A 26,016-nucleotide genomic window follows, 5' to 3' on the forward strand; every position below is an offset into this window, starting at 1 on the left:
TGCGCCCGTCATCCCGGTACGCTGGGGGGTGGGGGAGGAGACAGGCATGATCGTGGGCATGCTGGGGGGGGGGAGATGGGGGTGAACGCAGGTGCACTTGGGGGGGCAGGAGATGGGCGCAATCGTGCTGCAGGGGGAGTTGCTCTCGTGCAGGAAAGATGAGCGCGATCTGGTCCTCTCCCCCCTCCCCCGGCCAATCATGGCCATCTCCCCTCTCAGTGGGGGGGGGGGGATGGCTGCGATTGCAGTCACCACCCAATGCGGAGTTCACCACCTGAGTCAAAATTTTTATGAAATTTTTGTTCGCGACCCAATTTGGTCACGAACTGAGGCGTTTGTGAGCCGAGGTACCACTGCACTGGGCCAGCTGGACCTCCTGTGGCCTGATCCAGCCCAAGGGCTCTTCATATGTTTGCAGGGTGCTGTGGGAACTGCAGAAATATTGGTGCCTAACAGCTGGCCTTTCCCAGCATTCTCACACTCTCTCAACTTTTCACCAGAGGTCTTTGCCTGCCCAGCTCAGTAGATCCCTTTCACTCTCTTGTTCTCTGGATCGAAGAGAGATTTTGTGTGGGCTTTGGCAGGATAGGAAACCCCCATCCTTTCTAACTTGTATTCACCGGTTTTCACAAATTCAAGGGAGACCTGGGGAGGAGACAAGTAAAACAGTTTTCCATTAATTTGCACTCACGTATGGATTGACCGATCAGTCAGTCAGTCAGTCAGTCAGTCAGTCAGTCAGTCAGTCATTGTTGGAGCCACATGTGCCTCAGTACTTGCAGGCTTTACCCAGCTAGCTACTATGAACTTAGCTTACTTCTTAAGGAAGTTTTATAGGCTACAACATTGTTGCCACTCTTTATGGATCATAAACAGCAAAGTTGTTGCTCCACAGGACCATAAACTCTGAGTGATGGAGGAGTTCCAGTTGCCCATCTGGGACTCTCCACAAACCAGTTCTATGGATGGCTTAGAATTCCAGTGCTCAGTGGGAGGAACCCTTCCTCTCTCCACAACTTTTGCCCTAACCCTTCCTTTCCAAGCCAAGCCCTTCTCTTCACCCATAAGGGCAATCCTTTCAGGTCCCTCCACCATTCTGATTCCCCTTTGCCCAGTGCACTGAAACTGAGAAAAGGTGACCAAGCAGCACATCAGGATGTTAAACCTCAGGCTTGTAGGCCAAATCTGAGATGTGCTTCAGTTCACCCTGAAAGACTTCACTCCACTTCAATTATTTGGTGGCTTTTGCCCAGTTTTCTTCTCCCATTGTAAAGGGTCAACATATCTCCTAAGGCAAAATTATTGGCAGGCTGGTATTTGTGTCCCTGTTCCTACTGCCCTCAGCCCCATTCACTGCGTGACTGTGGGTCCTGAGAGAATCTCTGAAATTCGCTTTCAGAACCCTACAGCACAGAGTGTTTCAAGCAAGACTGCAGCCACGGTAGCCCCTTTCCCTTCTTAGAGATCCTTCACCGTTGACCTTTTTGATGGCCCAGCTTCTCTTTGCAAACAGTTCCCATATCCATACTGGGGGGCCTCTCAGAGTCAAATATTCTTCATTCTCTCACAGTTACAATTAACACACAAATCAGGCACAGGTTCTCATTCAGAGGAGGGAAAAGCAGGCTGACACAAGATGCATCTGTTTAGTGAATGCTGCAGGCCTGACCGAGTCTGCCCTGTTAGATACGAGAGGACCAGGACCACAGCTGCCTGTGGTACCCCTCCCAGTGGCTTTAGTTAGGGGCTAGTCTTGCATGAACAAAGGCACACGGTCTTAGGAGGCAGAGTCCCTTCCAGGCAAAAAGCAATCCTTCTGTCATTTAGAAAAATAAGAACATAGCGAGTCAAAAGGGGCTTCCTGGGCCATCTAGTCTGACCCCCGACTCTAGCTGGCTCTGCTCATGACATGTCCACCATGTGCATGTCTAGCTTATCCTTGAACATCCTCACCGATTGGGCTTCAACCACCTCCTGTGGAAACCCATTTCATACCCTAGGGCAGACATGTCCAAAGTCCGGCCCGGGGGGCCAATTGCGGCCCATTTTCAAATTTCGAGCGGCTCGCAGCCTCTTCTTCCTGCCAGCTCAGCCTGTCACTCATCCCCGCCGGCCGGCATTTTTCCCTTCACTGCACAGTGGTTCCCGCAGCTGTCCCCTGCTGCCTCCTACTCCTTCAAGGCTGGTGGTTATATTTCACCGGAAGAGGGCAGTAGACCTGAGTCAGCACTCTTGCCATGTGACCCTTGTGACACAAGCCTTGTGTGCCCATTTCTAAAATGGCGACTGTAACTAAAAAAAGGAAAGTTGACAGCGAGGGCCACTGCTTCCAGGACAAGTGGAAATTGGAGTATTTTTGGAATACGAAACAACTATGTCTGCCTAATTTGCCAAGAGACTGTGGCTGTTTTCAAGGAATTCAATATCAAGAGGCACTACTAGATGAAACATGCTAACTACAACAAGCTAACTGGGAAGGAACACGGTGAAAAATTGAAGGAACTGGAAGCTGCTTTAATGGCACAGCAGCGCTTTTACACAAGAGCCCGTGAGTCAAATGAAAATGCCACAAAGGCGAGCTACGAGGTGGCAATGCTGATTGCCAAGCACCACAAACCTTTTACTGAGGGTGAATTTATTAAAGACTGCGTGATGAAAATGGTGGAGAAAATTTATCCTGAGAAGAAGCAAGAGTTTGCCGATGTTTGCCTGGCTCATAACACTGTGGTACAGAGAATTGAAGACGTTTCATCTGATATTAAGAGACAGTTAGAGGCAAAAGGAGTGGCGTTTGACTTTTTTTCATTAGCCTGTGACGAAAGCACGGATGCATCTGACACCGCTCAGTTATTGATTTTTTTGAGAGGAGTGGACAATGACATGAACGTGAGTGAACACCTACTTGACCTCCAGAGCCTTAAGGACCAAACAAGAGGAACAGATTTATTTGTTTCTGTTTGCTCCACCGTAGATGACATGAAACTACCATGGAATAAAGTCACTGGGATTATCACGGATGGCACACCTGCCATGGCTGGCGAGCAAAGTGGATTATCACCCCTAGTCTGTAACAAAGTCAGTGAAGGAGGCAAAGCTATAAAACTCCACTGTATTATTCACCAACAAGTTCTCTGTGCCAAACATCTGAAATATGATCATGTTATGAAACCGGTGATGAAGGCTATTAATTATATTCGCTCCAAAGCCCTGTGCTACCACCAGTTTCAAAAGTTTCTACTCGACATCCAGGCTGAATACGGAGATGTTGTGTATCACAACAAGGTAAGATGGCTCACTCGGGGGTCTGCACTGCAGCACTTCTACTCTCTCAGGGAGGAAATCAGACAATTCTTGGCAAAAAAGGGACAACCGATGCCAGAGCTATCTGATCCTGTTTGGCTGGCTGATTTTGGATTTTTAGTTGACATAACACGACATCTGAACGTGCTGAACACGAGCCTTCAGGGGCAAAATGCCCCTGTAGCCAACTGTATTCACATATCAAAGCCTTTGGGACCAAGCTGCTACTTTTCCAAAGGCATCTGTCACAAACGCAGCCCAGTACCACACATTTCTGCAGGATGCTGCAGGAAATAGTGACCAGTTTTCCGCAGAACAATATGAGTGCGCAAATAAGGAGGTATGAAGCGGACATCTCATCTCTGGCTGAGGCGTTTCAACAGCACTTTCGGGATTTTGCAGCTATTGAAAAGGAGATCAGGCTTTTTTCATCTCCTTTTCTCTGTGGACCCTGATGATGCTCCAGACCACCTGCAGCTGGAGCTCATTGACTGTCGCAGTCGGCACCAACAGCTCCCTCTTGTCAACTTTTACCGCCAGCTGGATACAGACAGGTTCCAAGAGATTCGAACATTTGCTAAGAAAATGCTGAGCTTGTTTGGTTCGACATACTTGTGCGAGAAGACATTCTCAGTTATGAACATTAACAAGAACCGTGTGAGGATGAGACTAAGTGACTTTCACCTGCGTGACATTTTGCGCATCACAACCACTGTTTTGAGCCAGACCTGGCCTATATAATGCAGTCAGGATCTCAGTATCACCCTTCACATTACTGCAGTTAAGTTATTTGTTTAGTCTTTCATAAAATAGTTCATTTGCATTTAATGTTAATGGTTCAAAGAATGTCAGGCTGAATGGTCGGCCCCACACATTTTCACCTCACCAAATCTGGCCCTCCTTGCAAAAAGTTTGGACACCCCTGCGCTAACTGTCCAAACTGTCAGGAAGTGGTTCCAGGCATCCAAATTGAAGCATGGTTCCTTGAGCTTGGCTCTGCTGGAGCACATCCTGCCCTCCTCTGCAGGGGAGAAGAGGTCTCTGCCCACCTCCATGTGACACCCCCTCACATACCTGTATGTCACCAACAGATCCCCTCGGGGTCTCCTCTTCTCCAGGCTAAAGAGATCCAATTCCCTCAGTCTCTCCTGATACAAACCGGCCACCAACCTTGTGGCCCTATGTTGCACTGACACTAACCTGGCTATATCCTTTCTGTAATGAGGGGCCCAAAACTGAACACAATACTCCAGTTGCGGGCGCACCGGAGTCGTATAGAGTGGTAGTAATACCTCTCTCGATCTGGAATCCACACTTCTGGCTATGCAATCAAGGGTGGCGTTCGCCCTCTTGGCCACCGCATCGCACTGCTGACTCATGTTTAGCCTGCAGTCGCCCAGCACCCCGAGGTCCCTTTCACAAGTGCTGCTCTCCAGCCACTTGTCCCCTAACCTGTACTTATGACAGCTATTCCTATGCTCCAAGTGCAAGACCTTGCACTTACCCACATTGAACTCCATCCTGTCCACTTCCATAATCTATCCAGATCCTTTTGGATCTGGAGTACCTGCTCCTCAGTTGTGGCCACTGCTCCAGTTTTAGTGTCGTCTGCGAATTTGATCAGCAGACTGTTCATCCCTTCTTCCATGTCATTAATGAAAAGATTAAACGGGATCAGCCCCAGGACAGAGCCCTGGGGGACCCCGCTTGTCACTGGCTGCCATCCTGATGATTCCCCACTAATGGTTACCCTCTGCTTTCGGTCAGTCAACCATGCCCTAATCCACCGGACAGTGCTTTGGTGTATCCCAAAACTCCTCAGTTTCCCCACCAGGATATCATGGGGCACTTTGTCAAAGGCCTTGCTGAAATCCAGGTAAACCACATCCACTGCATCCCTTCCATCCAGCCACCTCGAAACCTTGTCATGGAATTCCACAAGGCTTGTCTGGCAGGACCTGTTTTTGCGGAAGCCGTGTTGTGTGGCTGCCAGCCTCCCTTCCCTATCTAGCATCACTAGATCTCTCTCTATTATGAGCCTTTCCATTTTTTTCCTGCTGTGAATGTAAGGCTAACTGGGTACTTTTCAGGGTACTTTCAGGTGGACATCAAAAAATCAGGGGAAAATCCTTGGTGGCCAATCAGTTAGGCCTTTGGGGGGATTCCATTTTAGCCAGCTAGGTAGAATTCTCTTGGACCCTTTTGGATCTCCAGTCAGTTTGCAACGCTGTCAGGTAATAATTTCTTAACCACTTCTAAAAAGATGTGGATTTCTGAAATCTTCACCCAGTATATCAGGAATATGTGGGACTGAACACCAAAGGCTTGCTCAAGTCCTAGTATGTCTAGGAAGGCCCTTTCTGGGGTGAGTGCAGGTGTAGCCTGCCCTTTGGCACGCTATTTTCTCCATACTCACTGGCATTCCTTCAGGATCACAGATGTACCCATATGCAACACTTCTGTTGATAGCATGCCCAAAGTCTGCCCTGCGGACATGCCCCACAACGCGGCCATTTCTCCAGATGGCCTCCAGGCCAAACAGGGGCAGCTTTCTAAAAGACAGAGAGAAAACTTGTGGGTTTGCGGATGATTGTGATTCTGGGACAGCAGCAGCAAGGCCAGACTTTGCATGGCAAGCTGCAAAAGCAGGAACTGCTAGAAAGAGTGATCTGTATGGCTGACCAAATAGTTGCAAAAAGACACTTGCTGCTTTTCCAATTGAACTATTTAAATTCTGAATGTGATTCTAATTTACTTTTTCAGTGTGAAACTGCTTCAGCATCAAAGTGTTGTTGGCATCTCATGATTATTTTGGCCAGCTTCAAACATGAGACCTTCATCAGCTATTAGATATAATGCTAAGCATATTCCTAATAGCTGTGTGTGTTTGTGGGAAATCCAATGTCACTGAATATTAACTTTTAAATAAAGTGGCTTGCTGAATTGGTGAAGACTACAATGTGCTAATGCACTGTAAAATTTGCCTAATGGAAATATCAGATTTTCAGCAAATATCTGGAGAATGTGTGATATCAAAATCTGTAGAGGTCACTGAATGGGGGAGGCTTCAGGGTCTAGAGAGACCGTTTAGGGATTAATGCAATTAAGTGCCATTGGAAAGTGTGCAAAAAGCCCTGCTCACACGCCGGTCACTTGCTACTCACTCATCGATGGTGAAGCAGACCAGACGGCGGAATATTCCAGCTGCTCTCTGGGCCTCCATGGCTTCCCGTCCAAGGAAAGGGATGTCTGATTTAAGTTTGCACGTGAAGGCCAAGCCTGCTTCCAGGGGGCTGTCATCAGAGCGGAGGTCAGCATGCCAGTGCCTGTAACCTGGCAGAAGAACAACAGTCACAGGCAAATCTTCCCCGAGTGCCTCAGAAAACAGTCCTCAGAAGGTGTTCAGGGGGAATGCAGGGCTGAGCTCAGCCTGTGAGAGTGGGTTTGAGGGGGTGACTAATGGGTGGTGAAACCAGGCAATCGTCGCTGATGGAGCACTAATGAAAGGCCTGCCAAAAGACCCTGAAGCGGCCCATTCAAAGCGAATCCCTGGACAACAGATGGGGCGAGGCACAGAAATCATCCAGTTGCAGCAGGGCAACTGGCATTCAGATTAGCCCTCTGGTAAGTGACATTTCCCAGGACGCCTCGTGTCTAGCATGTTACAAAGCAGCGCTCCAAGTCTTGAGGGAGGAGGAGGAAGAGGGGACCCCCTTCCTCCCTTTGTGTCATGAGCTTCGCTGGAGGAGCAGTAACTTCTGGAAGCAAGCTGAACTGAGCAGCCACCCATGACTAGGCTCCTGGAGCCTGACCAGAAGGGGCTGCACCTGTGCAGGAATTTTCATAGGAACATAAAAACGTAGAAATGGAGTGAGTCAGACGGGGCCTCCCAGACCACCTAGTCTGACCCCCGGCTCCAGCCAGCTCTGTTCATGACATGCCCACCATGTGCATGTCCAGCCTATCCTTGAACACCCTCACTTCCCGGGGAAGCCCACTCCATACCCAAAGTATTTTTATCTGTGCTCTTCTCCCTGCAAGAGGAGAGTCAAGGCTGAGAAACTGCTATTCCTGCTACTCAGGAGACGTGCCAGGAGCATTTCTGAAGGAAGTGTTCAGTTGCAGAAGAAGGCTCCTTCTTCCAGAGGCCTCCAAAGTGCTACCGCTTCACTTGCTTATATAGTTAACAGGGTGACCACCCTGCAGACTTTTAAGATGCCAAGCGTCAAAGTCTGCCCCTTCTGGAGTATGAAAGAGTCTGCCACAACTTAGACCAACTAAATTCAAAGTCCCGGCTAAGCACCTTAGTCCCAGGCATTAGACTCTCCAGAAATGGTTAGCTCCCCTCCAAGTATCAGAGAAACTACAAAACCTACATACATGCTGGGCCCCTTTGGAAATGAGGAAAAGTAGTGGGGTTTTTTAGGCAAGCCAGGGTACTTAAACAGAGTGAAAGTGCTAAGTTCAGCACCCTAAAGACACTGGGATAAATGTACTGTCTTGGAATACATGGTGTTGCTGAAAGGGTTAGTTCTTCTGTGTAATCTTGCCACCTCTTCTTAATCTCTTCTGCCTCTGTTAGGTCCCTGCCATTTTGGTCCTTTATCATGTCCATCTTTGCATGAAACGTTCCCTTCATATCTTCAATTTTCTTGAAGAGATCTCTGGTCCTCCCTATTCTATTGTTTTCTTCTATTTCTTTGCACTGTTCGTTTAAGAAGGCATTCTTATCTCTTCTAGCTATTCTCTGGAATTCTGCATTCAATTGGATGTATCTTTCTCCTTTGCCTTTTGCTTCCCTTCTTTCCACAGCTATTTGTAAAGCTTCCTCAGACAGCCATTTTGCTTTCTTGCATTTCTTTTTCTTTGGGATGGTTTTAGTTGCTACCTCTTGTACAATGAGGTGAACCTCCGTCCATAGTTCTTCAGGCACTCTGTCTATCAGATCTAATTCCTTCAATCTATTTGTCACCTCTACTGTACATTCACCAGGAATATGATTTAGGTCATACCTGAGTGGCCTAGTGCTTTTCCCTACTTTCTTCAATTAAGCCTAAATTTTGCAATGAGAAGCTCATGATCTGAGCCACAGTCAGCTCCTGGTCTAGTTTTTACTGACTATATAGAGCTTCTCCATCTTTGGCTGCAGAGCACATAGTCAATCTGATTTTTGTGTTGACCGTCTGGTGATGTCCATGTGTAGAGTCGTCTCTTGGATTGTTGGAAAAGAGTGTTTGCTATGACCATCGTATTCTCTTGACAGAATTCTACCAGCCTGTGCCCTGCTTCATTTTGTACTCCAAGGCCAAACTTGCCTGTTATCTTTTGGCTTCCTACTTTAGCATTCCAATCCCCCATGATGATAAGGACATCATTTTTTTGTGTTCATTCTAGAAGGTGTTGTAGGCCTTCATAGAACTGGTCAACTTCAGCCTCTTCAGCACCAGTGGTTGGGGCATAGACTTGGACTATTGTGATGTTGAATGGTTTGCCTTGGATTCGAACTGAGATCATTCTGTCATTTTGGAGATTGTATCCCAGTACTGCTTTTCCTACTCTTTTATTGACTATGAAGGCTACTCCACTTCTTCTGAGGGATTCTTGCCCGCAGTAGTATCCCTGATGGTCATCTGAACTGAATTCACCCATTCCTGTCCGTTTTAGTTCACTGATTCCTAACATGTCAATGTTCAGTCTTGTCATCTCTTGTTTGACCACATCCAGCTTGCCTTGATTCATGGATCTCACATTCCAAGTTCCTATGGAATATAGATCTTTGCAGCATCGGACATTCCTTTTACCACCAGATACATCTGCAACTGAGTGTCCTTTCGGCTTTGACCCAGTTGCTTCATTCTTTCTGGCGCTACTAGTACTAGCCCTCTGCTCTTTCCCAGTAGCACATTGGACACCTTCCGACCTGAGGGACTCATCTTCCGGCATCATATATCTTTGCCTGTTGATAGTGTCCATGGGGTTTTCATGGCAAAGATACCGGAGTGGGTTGCCATTTCCTTCTCCAGTGGAGCACGTTTTGTCAGAGCTCTCTGCTATGACCTGTCTGTCTTGGGTGGCCCTGCATGGCAGAGCTCGTAGCTTCATTGAGCTACGCAAGCCCCTTCGCCATGACAAGGCAGTGATCCATGAAGGAGTTGTTCATGTCACTTTCCTGAAAACTCATCTCATGCTGGTCAATGTCTATATATCACCCAGCTCAAAAAAATCACTGGTAACTGCTAAGCAAGCAGAACTTGAGAATTATATTGAATCTCTTTAACTGTCCTATCCTGATGCAATATTATCATTGCTGGAGATATCAATACCCACGTTATGAACAGATTCTGGGCTCAGATGTCTACCTAAAATGAGGCTTTTTTCAATAGTCCAAGGATGTTCGATATAATTATTCTGGGTTCTGCCTAGCCCAATTTGTAAGAATGAGATCTTACAATTTTCAGTGGCACAGCAGATGGTGATTGACTGGGACAATATACCCATTTTACTAGCTCTGGAAGAGTAGAACTGATTGTACTGCAATCTCTCACTTTGTGTACAAAGAGCATTACTGGGTCTGAGATTGATTTTATCATAGAAAATGATCATCTTCATTGAACAATGATACTAGCATGGCCTGAAAAGCCAGCGTGTCTCTAATGCAGAGCTAGCTTTAACTACTGGCAGGGAAATTAAGTGGACCCCTGCTGTGGACTCAGCCATAAATCACCTCCTACAGAGAGAGGACCTAGGAGCCACCTGTGCTGCAATCATTTCTACTGCTTCTGAGGATATAAATCAATACTATGTCTGATAGATTACAACACCAATTGAGATCTAATAGGAAGAACAGCTTAAGGGAAACTCAAGCACTGTATAGCTGGCATGACAACAAGGCCAAAAGTGTGGCAAGACTTTTTTCTTAAGTATAGGCACTCCAGTTCAGGCCTTTTGACTAATGAATATGCTTCCCTTAGGCAAAAGTATAAACTCCTGATAAAATGGAAAAAACAACAACTTGAGAAACAAGCATAGCAGATGTTAATAAAGGCCTCCCATGACAGGGATGTCAACTTTTTTTGCTGTACAACAGCAGGTTAGTGTTCCTGCTCACTAATGTGAGCACCCTGGAATGGAGTGTAACACACAGTAGTGAAATCACCATGGCCAGGAAAAAGGTTAGATTTCCTGTTTCCAGAGAGGGAGGGGGACATTGATGAATTGAACTTTGCATGAACTGTTACTGAAAAGTCAGCATAATCTCCACTTGAGATGGTGCCCAGGACTGGTTTTGAATCTGAATACAAGTAACAAAATGTATTATGAACTACCGGTAATGCAACAGCATCAAAATAGTAGGACTAGCCAAGAGATAATTGGTGGACATGAGAGAAGGAAGATTCTTTTTGTAAAGCGCCCTAGGGGGAACTTATTGGTGTACTGAACATTATCGGGGATTCTGGGTTCTGATTTAGGGAATATAATGTATGCTTTTGGGAACTTAGAAACCAAGCCTGGGGAACAGAAAGGAGGGCAAGGAGAGGTTTGCAGTCCCTGCCACTCATGGGTCAAGAGTGTGACAACAGATGTAGCCACGGTTTTGCCTCTTCTTGCTTAGCTCTTCCAGCATCCTTCATCCCTTTGGTGAGGCATGGATCAGGCCTGTGGCCGTCAAGAAGGTTTTGAATGATCCCATGTGGCAGGTGTCACAACAGGGACGCTGTTAACCAGGCAGATGAGATAGGAAGACATGAGCTGAATTTCAGAAAAGTTGGAGGCTAGAGTCAAAAATGAAATCACATGGGAACATGTGCCCACTCTCCTTGAGCGCTCAGCAGTGATAAGTGGGCCCTGGACACTATTTTTAATTTAAATCTGTTTTCATTTGAAAGGGTAGGTTAATTTTATGTGATGACTGCTTTGTGTGTTGTAACTTGTGTTGGGAACGGTGGTCTGAAGTATTTCATTCTGCTGATTTATTATTCTTAGATATCACTGTATTTTATAATGCTTTTGAAGTGATTGTGGTTTGGAAACATATATTCTCAAAAGTTACATATACATTTTGGAAGGGGTATTTCCTTCTTTATTTTCAATGAGTTGAATCCAGATTTTGTCATACATAGAGATCACTGGAGATCATTCCAGTGGACTTCGAACTTAAGTTAATCATGACAAACTGAAGTCCCAGTAATTTCAATGGGAGCATTTGAAGTGTGATTATATCTGGATCCCACCCATCTTTTCTATACCTTCCATCAACAAAAGCTCCCTGGGAAGTTTACAAATAGGAGGTAAAACTGCACAGGATCAACATAAAACACAGATTTTAAAAAACCGAACACAGTTAAAGCAGCAACAAGAAACAGTTGTGCAAAGTTTTCAGGAAGCACCAAACCAGCAAACTGAAAAGCCTGGGAGACAAAAAAGGACATCAGCTGAGGCCAAAAGAACAGCGACGCCAACCTCTCTGAGGAGGGTGTTAAACAACGGGGGCCCTTCCCCAGGTTCTAGTGAGGCCCGTGCACTGACCCAGCATGGCTTTGTGTTTCGTTTCACAGAGTTCCGCCTTCTCTCTGGGGGTGTCCTGCATTTGAAAAGGTGCCTAGACCAGATCTGTCGGGAAGTCAAGGAACCATAAGGACGGTGATGGGCAGAAAAGTGTCCCGAGCTCTATCCATGGGTAGCTGCACCTGGACAGCAGTCTGGGCACATGCAGAGCAACTGGTCACTGTCTTCTCCACTATGGCATGACATAGTCTATTTAGCTTATACTTATTCCCTCCGAATTTGCACCTATATACAAGTAGACATTTGCATATGGAAAAGTTACAGTCATTAGAGTCTTCTTTCCTAACCTATGCGGCATACCTGGTGTTCTGGGCTGAATCTTATTCTGAACCAGTAACATGCCTTTGCATTTTTGTGTTTTCACCGCTCTGCTCTGCTCCAGGCCTAAAGATAGACTTTCAGCTTTTTTTCTGCTTGAGGAAAATGTGATTCAAACTTTGTTCCCATTTTCAGTCCAGGTTCAAGTTCAGTTTGACCAGCTGGACGACAGACCCCACAATGACAGCCCGTCTCCAGGTCCGTGTTGTGGAGACACTCATGTCTTTCTGCTCACCTTTTTCAATACTGAGAGAGTCAATAGCCCTGTAGCCAGCATTGGTGACGCCATGCTTGGCCCCAGCCTGCATGACCGAGCGGTAGACCTGGACACAGCGCTCCTTGGGCACATGCAGCTCCCAGCCCATCTCCCCCACAAACGACAGTCTCATGGCTCGGACCTGGCAGGCAAACCAAGAGAGTGGGAAAGAATCCAGTTAGGAGGGAATTCTGACATCCACTTGCCATCCCAGACACATTCCCTTTGGACTCCTTGGAGGACTCACATGACTGAGGGTAACCAGTAGCAGGGAATCATCAGGGTGGCGACCAGTGACAAGCGGGGTCCCCCACGGCTCTGTCCTGGGGCCGATCCTGTTTAATCTTCTCATTAACAACATGGAAGAAGGGGTTTTAGTATCATCTGCTGATTAAATTCGCAGATGATACTAAAACTGGAGCAGTGGCCACAACTGAGGAGCAGGTACTCCAGATCCAAAAGGATCTGGACAGACTATGGAAGTGGGCAGGAGACAACAGGATGGCGTTCAATGTAGGTAAGTGCAAGGTCTTGCACTTGGGGCATAGGAATAGCTGTCATAAGTACAGGTTAGGTGATAAGTGGCTGGAGAGCAGCCCTTGTGAAAGGGACCTCAGAGTCCTGGTCGACTGCAGGCTGAACATGAGTCAGCAGTGTGATGCCGTGGTCAAGAGGGCGAACACCACCCTTGATTGCATAGCCAGAAGTGTGGCTTCTAGGTCGAGAGAGGGATTACTGCCGCTCTATACATCGCCGGTTCACCTGCAACTGGAGTATTGTGCTTGGTTCTGGACTCCACATTACAGGAAGGATATAACTAGGTTAGAGTCAGTGCAACGTAGGGCCACAAGGATGGTGGCCAGATTGCAGGGGAAGCTGTATGAGGTCAGACTGAGGGAGCTGCAGAAGAGGAGACTTCAAGGGGATCCGTTGGTGACATATAGGTATGTGAGGGGGTGTTGCACAGAGTTGGGTAGAGACCTGTTCTCCCCTGCAGAGGAGGGCAGGGCGCATTCCAATGGAGCCAAGGTTCAATCTGGATGCCCGGAAGTTCCTCCTGACAGTTAGGGCTCCAAGGGTATGGAATGGGTGGTTGAAGCCCCTTCAGTGCGGGTGTTCAAGGATAGGCTGGACATGCACATGGTAGGCATGTCATGAGTGGAGCCAGGGGTCAGACTAGATGGCCCGGGAAGCCCCTTCTGACTAATTCTGCTTCTATGTTTCTTGGACTGCAGAGCCTTTGGAGGAACTGCAGCTGTCAAAGGGCCTGCACAGCCTCATGCAGCTCATGAGGCTGTGCAGCATGACTCATATACAAGGTGCAGAAGTCTTCTGAAAGCAGGAGCATGAAAACAAGGCAGAGCATCCAGCCACCCTCAAGGAGTGCCAATAAGGCCATCAGCTGCATAGCTCTGCTCGTGGAGGCTTCCTAGTTCAGCATCTGCTTTGAGCTGGGTATTCATTTTCTCTGGCACTCCTTTTGCCTATGTAGGTCAGCTCTTGCCCATCTGGGACTTGGCCGGCCAGGGTTGGGCAAGCTGGAAGGTGTCTCTCCAAGCACTCAAGCTGATGCAGCAGGGCATCTGAGAGCTGGCAAGGGATGCAACAGGTCAGTGTACAGTTCGCTCCACCATATTTACTTTTTCTCTGTTTTACAACAGGAGATTCCTGTCACAGCCTCCATGTTCCATCAAGCCCCTAGAATTCAACACTGCCCTGATGACTGCACTAGCACAAGGCCATCCCTCAACTAAGAGGCCGATTTTGCATGACAGCTCCTTATCTCACAAAGGGTTGGCGCTGCCACCTCACCTCCTCCAAGCCTCCTCTGGAGATGATCATTTAATGTGACATCTTGTATTAATCTAGATAAGCCAGATGGAATATTTATGGCTCATATGCAAGAAGAGGATTCCCAGCCATTTAGGAAGCAAAGCCAGACATGACAAGGAGTGTCAGCTTCGTTTAGCTGCAAGAGGGTTACATCCACCGATTTGTAACATGGAAAGTGGATGAATTTTGGAAAGCACAACACCCTTCACAAGTTTTCCAGTGAAGCCTGATGTAGTCTTAAGCATGCAACAGTTTTTTTGCCCATTCCAAAAGCAAGAGAAAGCTGTGTCACTTTCTTGTAGGTATCCCACATGGAGAAAATCCGTAACTTCCTTTTCTACCAGAAGGGAGAGAGATACGACCCCATCCCACTCTAATTCCTGGAGGCCAAATGAGGCCAAGGTGGAGGCCCAGGCCCCGCAGTTCACTTGGACCCTGCTGGTCGCAGGTAACCCTGCAGCTGAGCTGCTGAGACTCGCCTTCCCTGCTCTCTCTCTCAAGAAACGCCCCCATCTTGCTTTCCTGCACTGTAAAGTCAAAGGCTGAGTGGCCACTGTCTGAACCCGCAGCAAGTGCCGAGCGGACATAAACCATGCAGCATTAGACCAACGGGGCACCATTCCGTTGCCTCAGTGACTGGACATGAGAAGGGGCGCCTTTCCCCACATCTCTGCAAGAACCCCAGGTGCCCTCCTGGTGCGCACGCGCCAAAATGCCTTGCTCAGCATTTGTGAACCTGGGGCTGTGGCTTCCTTCACAGGACCAATCCATCTCTTATCGGGTCCTTTCCCTCTGCTTTGGGCTTTTCCTAGCTTTATCATCTTCTCCAGGGAACCTTGCCTTTCGGTCATTTTAGCTTCCTGCGCACTCCCTACCTTTCAGGAATGTGGCAAAACATCCGTTGCCCTTCCCTTGATTGCTGCAACTTCCCACAGGGACCTGATTTTCCACTCCTTGTCCTACAGATCTGTGAGCACTGCCAAACTTCACTGCTTCGCTGCCACTGCCACCACCAGGACAGCTCCTAGTGTGCACGGGATTGCCAGGGAGCCCAAAAATAAACTCACAATACCTTTTCTATTTTCTGCTCTTTTGTTGCTGAGGAAAAGACTCTTCATTAGATGGCATTTGGTTTTCATCACTTTTATTGTAGATGTATCTCTTGAAAGCTGACTTTGGGGTGGAGAGTTTAGTATGCACCTCACTGGGAGGCCAACAAGGAGGTGGAAGCTCTGGGTGTGAGCAGTGGACTGGCAGCTCTGGGGACAGTGAAACAGGCACTGACTGTGTCCAGGAGGATGTGGGGATAGTTTACCTGAACTACCTGTGAGTTACCTGGCTTAGCCAAAGTCTGGGATTATGACACTGTAGCCCAAAAACAAACAAAATCACCATTGTGCAGGACTCTTGAAATCATGGGGGTGAAGGTGAATGGGCCCTGTGACAAGCCTGCGCTTTGCACCAAAGCAGCAACAAACCAGAGAAGCACCACAGGAAGCTGTTTCTGGTGAACAAGCAGTCATGTAGGAGGTGGTCCTCTGAACCGATTACTAAGTCACTTTTCAATGGGGGAGGGGGTGTTAAATAATAGTTATAGAAAAGAATAAGAATTGGAAGGGGCCTGTAGAGTCCTTCCACATGTGGTTGCCCATCCTGACGCAGCCCACACTTTTCCAGCTTAGTAAAGGTGACTCATCATGCTAGCTCAGTGAACCTGTGAACAGGCAGATGAACCATTTTATACTTGCACTGTCTCTGGCCTCTTTTAGCCACCAATGCCTACCATGCAGCCTGCAGCCTTCACCAGCTTGTGTGTAGAGAATGGAAAAGCCTCATTGGTGAGATCCGTGTCCAGCACTTCCTGCAGGACGGCACGGCTGTGGGGAAGAAGTACAGAAGAAGTCTTTTGGATCTTGGCAGAGCAGCAGAGGCTGGGAGAGTGAGCAGAGGGTGGCCAGGGAACTGGCAAAGAGAAGAGGATCGGGGGGGGGGGCAGAGGAGCGGGGGGGGTGGGGGGGGGGGGCTGGAGGAGTGCAGAGGAAGGTGACAGGGCTAGAGAGGCCAGAGGGGCCCAGGGGCAGCAGAGGGTGTGGGGCCAGTGGCCTCTGAGGCTTATAAAGCCGCACTCTGTCAATGGTGGTACCAATAGGAGTCGCCTCTTGTCTGCATCCAGTGGTTTTTCAGTGTTGTTCTTTGTTTGTTTGTTCTGTTTTTTCTATTCTGTCTGAGAGAACTAGGTGAGGAAAGTCAGGTGAGGGTGTAAGATAGGCAAGGCAGGGCAAGAGGAAGGGGAAGGGCCTGCGAGGAGTGGTCTATGCCAGGCCAGAAGACAGCCATGGCTGGAGCCACAGGTGTTGCTGTTGAATGCAATACCTGAGCCATGTTTGTCCATCCCTCTCAGGAACTGCAGGGATACATTTGCGCTAGGTGCAAACTGGTGCCCCTCCTACAGGAGAAGGTGAGGGATCTGGAGGAAGCCCTTACCTCCCTCTGGGGGATAAGGGAGGGTGAGTGATTCCTGGACATGACTGAAAGAGTTCTCCAGGTCAACTGGGAGCATCCCCCTTCCAGAGCAGCGGAGCAGCAGAGGCTGGGAGAGTGTGCAGAGGGTGGCCAGGGAACTGCCGAAGGCAAGGTAGGAGCTGGGCAGAGGAGCGGTGGTGGGTGGGGGTGAGGAGCAGCCAGAGAGGCCCAGAGGAAGCAGAGGGGCAGGGCCAGTGGCCTCTGAGCTCAGCCACTGGGCTCGACCCTTGTCTGTGTCCCTTAGCTGCGGTTCAGGCTGCCCAGGGACTCTCTCCCCCAAGGTCATTTGCTTGTTTGTGGATGAGGGTCTGGGACCAGCTGTGCCCACCATGGCAGCCAATGTATGAGGAGTCAGCCCTCCCCCGGCAGCCATTTCTGAGCATGCTCACTGTTAAGTGGCTAAGTGATGGCCATCAGTGACGGCCACTTAGATGGCCACGAAACTCACTGCCTGAGTGATGGGCACTGCCCCAAACAGCTGGGATGCCACTTCTCTCCCTTCCCTCTGACAACTATTAATAGGGTCAGAGGGGGTTATGGCTATCCCGGGAGCCTGGAACTCAGGGCGGGCTGGATTTTTCCCGTGGCTCTGGGCACCGCTGCCGTGGGCCCCTCTGGGCATGCAGCGCCTGGCTGTCTGGCGCCCTTCTGAAGATGAGACCTGGCATGGGGGCAGTGTGGATGGGGACTCTTGTCCGCAGCCCATGCAGGAAGGGCTGGGACGAGAGAGAGGTGGCCTGCTCCACTCTCTCCACAAGGCACCCGTGCAGCTGCCACTGTCTTGAGGTGATGGAAGTGTCCAAACTGAGACCCTCCAGGTGCATCCAGGTGCCAGGCTAAGGCCTTTTTATTTAAACAATAGTTTAACAAAGCTTAATATTATCTATAGGTTTTAGCTTCCAGCCAGAATGAATCAGGGTTTTAAATTTGTGTAATTTGTATTTTTTGTATTTGTATTGGGCAGTATGTTGTCTATTTATGTTTATTTATGTATGCTGTCCCGAGGTGTTAAGCGATGGGACAGCGTATAAAACCTCCAAATAAATAAATAATAAATACATCCAACCTCACCTTTGCCAAACTCACTGAAACAGTCTTAAAATCTGCAAACACTGCACTGAAGAAGGATGTGAAATGTGGCCGTTTTCACCAAAATAGTTCTGACAATCATCTCTAGTCTTTTTCCACTAACCCGATTTGCAAATGGCATCCCGGCTTCTTCACTCAAGAGTAGCCATGCATGTCCCACATCCACCCCGGTGCCCTGCCGCACCCCTACACCCCGAACCTGCAAGGTCCTTGGATGCTGATCATGCCGAGCTCCTCTGACCGGTCGATCAACTGGCACCGGAACTTCTTGTCCTGCAGAGCTGTGCTGATGTGGGACCAGTTGTGCTGTGCCACAGCGCCCCCAACAGCAAGGTAGTAGCCGTCACCTGGAAGGGAGGCAGGGAGCATGACAAGGGGCTATGCAGCCAAGGTCTGCAGCACCTGCATTCCCCCTGCGGTGGGCAGGCTTCCATCTGGCGGAAAAAGAAACTCATTTCCCTGGCACCTAGTAAGATCTGGGGCCCAATCCACTTCCCTGGGCAATCCGCTCCCTCCTTTTCCTCAAGTGCCAATAGCTTGGTGCGTTACCAGATTTTGTGCATTTCCACCCCCCACACCATTCTAGAAGGTTGATTAAAAAAAAAAAAATGTTTATTCATGTCTATCCTCCTTTTCCACCTTTTACATGGCCCTCCTCTTCTCCAGTTTATCCTCACAACAACCCTGTGAGGTAGGTTAGATTAGAAATCAGTGACTGATCCAGGTCTCCCATGTCCCAGTTGAATGGTCAAACCACTACACCATATTGCTTTCTGAGTAGGGACTTCCTCATGAGAAACACTTATTCCAGAAGCTTCTGCTGGGCAACCATTTTGCAACTGAACCATTTTGCAAAATCTGAGTAACTTATTCAAGGTATAAACTGTTTTGCAGCTTAATATGGTTTATATTAGTTTTTATGCCTCTTCTATCCTTGCAATTAGGTCACTGAGTTATATACACATAAGCCATGATGAAAAAATCAGAATCTGGATACTTAAAACTAACTGGGTCATTTTCTCTCCTCAAGGTATTAAGCAACAGCAGCAAAATCCTTCTGCTTGGGTACATTTTTCTCCCTCCATACTAGTTTCCTAAAGACACAAAACACTTTCATTAACCTGGGTAACCAAGAAGTCTTGGTTTCCTTTTCCCAACTTCTGTAAGGTTTATGACTCTGGGAAGGTGTCTGCTTTCAGAAGCATCAATCAGCTGACATACGTGCTGCTTTGATGAAGCAGATTTTGCACTTCTGTGCTTTTTCCAGAGAATCCCAGCATTCCTTGGAAGCAAGAAACTCAGAAACGGCAGAGGAACCCATGCAGCAGAGAGCTCTCTCACACATCAGTCCGCACTTAGTACACAGCTATGTACGAGAGACCTTCTCAGGTAACGTTGGATCACAAGGAATGACTTGGCCTCGCAGACTGTGGGACTCAGGAGCTCAGCTCAAACTGCACCTTTCTTTTGGCTCCTAATGCCTGAAACCTTCTGTCCTTGCATGGAGTCTTATGCTGCTGCTCTTGACTCCCGATTAAGCCCTGTTTGTGCCAGGCCCCTTTTACCTGGGCTGGCTGTGCTGTATCACTGGTGCTTTGCAAGATGGATTTGCTTGCTTTGGCCGCAGAGCTGTGTCAGCAGGTGGTACCTCTCTCAGATGCTGGACCCAGTGCTGGTTTTCTACCCAAAGGCCGAAGCTGTGCACCCTGGCACCCTCTTGCCATTGCCCCTAGAGTTGTCAACTGACCAGAAAGTGGAGCAGGGGGAACAGCCTTTATTATTTCTTGCAAAACAACTAAGGGAGAGGTATTTGTTCCTTTCTTAATAGTTGTAAGCTTTAGGTTAGCACAAAGTTTACAAAGCTCTGAACTCCACCCCAAAACTCATCCTCATCAGCCAAGATCCATCCTGGGTCTGCCCCCCTGACTTGGTCCATGCACCAAAATGTTTGATTTTAGGAATGGCCACCTTGTTCCTATCTTTCCTGTGAGTTCTATTTGGGCTGCAGCCACCCTCGAAAGGCAGAGGAGTGGGCAATCAAATTGGACTCCAACTGCCACAGCCTCTGGCCACTGGCCACGTGCCCTGAGGCTTCTGGGAGGGGGCCTCCAACACATCTGGTGGGCCTGAGGTCAGCTCCTTCAGCCAGGCATAATTTCACTACCTTAAAATCAACTTGGCTTGGGAAGAATCTCTCCCTTTTACCTTCAAACGCTGGTGCCAGCGCTGAGTCCTGGGTGCTGGGCTCGACAGGGCTGACCGTCAGATCGCTCTCGACTCCCCCACGCTTATTTAGCATGCAGGTATAAGTGGTTGCTCCTGCAGGTAGAGGGAGATCCCCAGAAGGGTCAATATTGATCCATGGATGGGTCCTTTGCTATGAGCAGCGCTCAGGATCAAAGGGGCAGGTGTGGGAAGAAAACACCATTGAGGTTTCTCTGTATTGTCCTGTTGGCTCCTTTGTTTCTATTTAGTTTAGTCACAGCTAAAACCCAGCTGTGAGGGGACGGAAGCAGTCTGAATGCAGTTTCGCTGCTGTGATCTTTCACAGACATGGCTAGGGCTGGAGGGAGCACAGATATGCTTTCATGCATTCCCAGGGCACCAGGTGTGGCTGGGCCAGCTATCACACAGAACAGGGTTGCTCACATGTTTGGCTTGCATTTGCTCACTCAGTCAAGCAGCATGCCTTGGTCAGGAACCCAGACAAGGCACAGCAAGGTGAGGAGCAGGTACCCAGTTTTATTTATTGATTTTATTTATATCACACCATTTTTCCTTCTAAGAAGCTCAAGATGATCATTCTCTCAGTCTCTACCAACACGCTGAGAAGTAATCAGGCTGAAAGTCCATGACTGGCCCAAAGTCACCCAGTGAGCTCCATGGCTGGGTGAGGACTAGAACTCAGGTTGCCTGAGCCCCAGTCCTGCACTTTCAACTCCTGGGACTTAGTTCCCAAAGGACTGAGACAGGGTAGTGTCAGAGCAGTCCCATTCAGTGCTCAAATTAGGGAGAGGCAGTGAGGGGGCCCAGAAGGAGCCCCACATCTTTCCCAGTGAGTACTCACAGGGCCCTCACAAAAGAGGACATTGACTGGACTTGCCGGTGCACAACGCTCCCGGGTACAGAGGGGAACAAAGGTCGCACTACCCACAAGGGTGCTCCATTGTCCTCTTGGGCAGTGGCCTGTCCTCTCAGCAGGACCCTGTTTGGAATGGTGCAGGCATTGTCTAAGGACACCATTTTCTGAGAGAAAGGGAGGCAGGCAGCCTGGGTTAGGCTGGCCGCTCCAACCCAACGCTCTGAAAATAAGGAGGTGGACAGGTTACCTGGAGGTTTGCTCACATCTGCAGTAAATAGCCAGTTGGCTGCCTGCCTGGCCTCGGGGCCAACAAGGTAAAACTTGCCAAAGTAAGACATGTCAAACACGGCCACTGCATTCCGGCAGGTTAAGCATTCGTTCCTGATCTACAGATTCAAAGCACATACAGATGGGGTGAGCAATGCACTGACCCCATATCCCCCTTCACCAGAGAGGAAGGGGCAACCTAGGGTCCACAAGGGAGCAGAAAGTGAAGACAGAAGAGAGGGAAAGTTGGTTGGGGACATTCATTTTAGACACACACAGACAGATGGGGTGGGGGTGGGGTCCTCCTCTTGGTCCAAATCATCACGGTGAGCACGTGCATAGTACCCACCATCTGAAACCAGTCAAAGGCTTGACTCTTTCTGGAAAATGCAGGTTGCTTACCTGCAACCATCATTCTTAGTGTGGTCATCTGGACATTCACACGTAAGAGCTTTAGTGACAGCAGAAGGCCTAGGTCAGAAGAAACGTCTACAGCTCAGCATCACGGAGTGTGCAGGGTCCCCACCCAGTCCCTCAGTGCCTTGGAGACTGCACCGTCTCCAGGCAGTCAAATGGACAGAGACCCGAGTGTGGCGGTGTGCCAGCTTACGACAGCCAGTGGGGTGCAGGGTTGGTTGTGTGACTCCACAGATAACCACTCAAAGAACAATGGTTACAGGTGAGCGATTTGCCGTTCTTCATTGTTGTCTCTGTGCATCACACATACGGGCGACTGGCAAGCTTACCCCCATAGCATGGAGGGGCTGCCATCTCTGCAGGCTTGATGAGGGGACCAGCCTGCCAAAAGGGGAGGCTTGCCTTGAGTGGACATCAAGGCGGCAGTGCTGCCCAAAGGCTGGTGGGTGACCATGTAGAAACAATGGAGATGCTGTGCGTGCAGGTACCACCGAGGGTCGGGGGGGGGGGGTGGTTGAGGCAGCCTGGGAACGCTGGAGTGTGTCCTTGGGCGTGCAGGATACCCACTTGGACAGTCTCTGCGATGATATGGGCTCCCCCTTTATTTGACTGTCACAGCATACGAGAGGCGGAGTTGTTCTGTGCGAGATTTCTAAAGGGCATGGACCCTGTGGGCATCATGCAGGAGTAGCGACACCTCCACGGATGTTGGTGGATTAGAGAAGAAAGCTGTGGGGACAACATCCTCATTGATATGGCATACAGAGGTAACCTTGAGCTGGAGCTGAGACCCAGGGCAGAGTATAGCCTATAGAAGAGAGGTATGGGCATTGGCTCACAGTGCCGATAGCTCACTTGCACGGCAGACAGACAAGACTGAGACCAGAGATGCTTTCTTCCAGGACAAAAGGTCGTAGGTCTGCCATTGCCGTGGGCTCAAATGGCGATTCGGTGAGGGACTGTAGAACTTCCAAGGGTGCCCAGAGGTGGGATGGTCGGCTGACGTTTTGGAGCCCTTGGAGGAACCTGTGACCCAGAGGGTGTGAGAAGGGCGGGGCGGGGGGGACCGTAGGATTGGAAGGTGGAAATGTGAGACAGCTAAGTGAACTTGTGGGGAGGAGGGAGAGAGGCTTGCACTGAAGTGGGTCTGGAGGTGGCTTAGTATGTGTTCTGTGGGGTCTCAGTGGGGTGAAGCCCTTCTGGCCTGTTGGAAGTTGTGCAGGCTTTCCATGTGGCGAGGTAAGACCTGCAGGTGCAGGGTTTAAGGGTGAGGGTAATAGTCCAAAAGAGGAGAAAGAAAAATGAGAAGAGAGTACGTTAACATACCTGTATTTTTAGTACATGAAAGGAAAAAGAAAGGAGCGGACATTGAAGTGATTCCAACTTAAGTAGTGTGCAGTCAAAAAGGAACTGAAGGATGGTGGGGGGGGCGTGCGTATAACCAGACTCCAGAGGGGGCAGAGCCCCTTCCCACTCTGTGACGCTGAGCTGTAGAACTTTCCTCCGACCTAAACCTTCTCCTGGTGCTGAAGCCCATATGTGTGATGCATGGAGACCACAATGAAGAACACCAACCCACCTTTGACATTGCAACTGAGGGTCCTGCATCATACCCTCAAAACAATTTGATTTTGGAGGGATCAGAAAATGTTCGAGTACTTTAGTTGCAATAAAGGTGGGTTCAACACCATAAACCCCTTTCCAGAACAAAATCCACATTCAATGAGCTGCCTGGAAAAGCACAAGAAAAAAAAGGCAGGGCAAGCAAAGAAACCATGAAGGTCCACAACCAAGCAGTGGTGGCTGAGCTTCTCGGGATGTGTGTCTTGATCCAGGTCCCATTTCTTAAGCTGCTCTTTGTGTGAAGCCAAGGAAATGTGACATTGGAGAATATGTCAGCCTACAAGTGATTTTTTTTTTCAAACAAAAAATGTCTTACTGAATAAAATCAGGAGGGGCCAGGGGGCTGTTGGGCACCACGCCCATGACTCCAGAGCTAGATCAAACCTCAATCTGATAGCCATCTGCTAGGGCCAGAAAGAGCACCCCAGGAGGTGGTAGCCAAGGCTGGGTCTGAGCTGAAAGTTGGGTTTAGCTCCTGAATTGCAGGAAGGAAATACTGGAGAAAGGACCCCTTCTGGTCTAGGGCAACTTCATATGTTGCTATGTTAATTAATTATGTTGATGTTCCCTGGTTTGGATTAAGTCCTGCCAGATCCATAAACACTACTTAACAGCACAATTTGGAATAACAGGCAAGTTTGGCCTTGGAGTACAAAATGAAGCAGGGCACAGGCTGGTAGAATTTTGTCAACAGAATACGATGGTCATAGCAAACACTCTTTTCCAACAACCCAAGAGACGACTCTACACATGGGCATCACAAGACAGTCAACACAGAAATCAGATTGACTATGTGCTCTGCAGCCAAAGATGGAGAAGCTCTAATCAGTCAGTAAAAACTAGACCAGGAGTTGACTGTGGCTCAGATCATGAGCTTCTCGTTGCAAAATTTAGGCTTAAATTGAAGAAAGTAGGGAAAAGCACTAGGCCACTCCGGTATGACCTAAATCATATTCCTGGTGAATATACAGTGGAGGTGACAAATAGATTTAAGGAATTAGTTCTGATAGACAGAGTGCCTGAAGAACTATGGATGGAGGTTCGCAACATTGTACAAGAGGTAGCAACTAAAACCATCCCAAAGAAAAAGAAATGCAAGAAAGCAAAATGGCTGTCTGAGGAAGCTTTACAAATAGCTGAGGAAAGAAGGGAAACAAAAGGCAAGGGAGAAAGATACACCCAACTGAATACAGAATTCCAAAGAATAGCTAGAAGAGATAAGAATGCCTTCTTAAATGAACAGTGCAAAGAAATAGAAGAAAACAATAGAATAGGGAGGACCAGAGATCTAGTCAAGAAAATTGGAGATATGAAGGAAATGTTTCATGCAAAGATGGGCATGATAAAGGACCAAAATGGCAGGGACCTAACAGAGGCAGAAGAGATTAAGAAGAGGTGGCAAGATTACACAGAAGAACTATACAAGAAAGAGCTTAACATCCCTGATAACCACGATGGGGTGGTCACTGACCTCAAGCCAGACATCCTGGAATGTGAAGTCAAATGGGCTTTAGGAAGTCTGAGCAACAACAAAGCTAGTGGAGGTGACAGCATTCCAGTTGAGCTGTTCAAAATCTTAAAAGATGATGCAGTAAAAGTGCTAAACTCAACATGCCAGCAAATGTGAAAACTCAACAGTGGCCACAGGATTGGAAAAGGTCAGTTTACATTCCGATCCCCAAGAAGGGCAATGCCAAAGAATGTTCAAACTACCGCACCATTGCACTCATTTCACATGCTAGCAAAGTTATGCTCAAAATCCTACAAGCTAGGCTCCAGCAGTATGTGGACTGAGAACTACCAGAAGTACAGGCAGGATTTTGAAGAGGGAGAGGAACTAGAGATCAAATATACGCTGGATATATTTGTCAACATATGCTGGATCATGAAGAAAGCTAGGAAGTTCCACAAAAACATCTACTTCTGCTTCGTTGACTATGCTAAAGCCTTTGATTGTGTGGATCACAACAAATTGTGACAAGTTCTTAAAGAGATGGGAGTACCTGACCTTCTTATTTGTCTCTTGAGAAACCTACATGCGGGTCAAGAAGCAACAGTGAGAACTGGACATAGAACCACTGATTGGTTCAAAACTGAGAAAGGAGTTCGGTTCGGTGGTTGAGGCCCCATCGGTGCGGGTGTTCAAGGATAGGCTGGACGTGCACCTGGTGAGCATGTCGTGAGTGGAGCCGGCTGATGCCAGAGGTCAGACTAGATGGCCCGGGAGACCCCTTCTGACTCGCTCTGTTTTCTATGTTTCTATGTTTTCTATGTTTCTAAGACTGTATACTGTCTCCCTGCCTATTTAACTTATATGCAGAGCACATCATGAGAAAGGCGGGGCTAGATGAATCACCAGTTGGAATTAAGATTGCTGGGAGAAATATCAACAACCTCAGATATGCAGATGATACGACTCTCATGGCAGAAAGTGAAGAGGAACCAAAGAGTCTCTTGATGCGGGTGAAGGAGGAGAGAGCAAAAGTTGGCCTGAAACTCAACATTAAGAAAACTAAGATCATGGCATCCAGTCCTCGCACTTCCTGGCAAATAGATGGGGAAGAAATGGAGGTAGTGACAGATTTTATTTTCCTGGGCTCCAAGATCACCGCAGATGGGAACTGCAGCCAAGAAATTAAAAGACGCTTGCTCCTGGGGAGGAAAGCTATGACAACTCTAGACAGCATACTAAAAAGCAGAGACATCACCCTGCCAACAAAAGTGCGTATAGTCAAGGCTATGT

General features: G+C 48.3%; 1 protein-coding gene across 1 annotated transcript in view; it reads right to left on the reverse strand.

Moving 5' to 3' along the window:
- Positions 1 to 317: 317 nt before the first annotated feature.
- Positions 318 to 26,016, reverse strand: part of SARDH (sarcosine dehydrogenase) — a 61,619-nt gene continuing 35,920 nt past the window's right edge. Inside the window, exons 16-23 of the mRNA XM_044453048.1 lie at positions 21,214 to 21,352; positions 20,090 to 20,203; positions 18,084 to 18,231; positions 16,056 to 16,149; positions 12,419 to 12,581; positions 6,465 to 6,633; positions 5,717 to 5,852; positions 318 to 645 (exon numbers count right to left, since the gene is read on the reverse strand). Coding sequence (XP_044308983.1) covers positions 520 to 645; positions 5,717 to 5,852; positions 6,465 to 6,633; positions 12,419 to 12,581; positions 16,056 to 16,149; positions 18,084 to 18,231; positions 20,090 to 20,203; positions 21,214 to 21,352 — 1,089 coding nt within the window. The 3' untranslated portion in view covers positions 318 to 519. The remainder of the gene's footprint in view (positions 646 to 5,716; positions 5,853 to 6,464; positions 6,634 to 12,418; positions 12,582 to 16,055; positions 16,150 to 18,083; positions 18,232 to 20,089; positions 20,204 to 21,213; positions 21,353 to 26,016) is intronic.

Source organism: Varanus komodoensis, unplaced genomic scaffold, assembly GCF_004798865.1.
Source record: "Varanus komodoensis strain SLA01 unplaced genomic scaffold, ASM479886v1 scaffold77, whole genome shotgun sequence".
In the NCBI taxonomy this organism is placed as follows: Eukaryota; Metazoa; Chordata; class Lepidosauria; order Squamata; family Varanidae; genus Varanus; species Varanus komodoensis.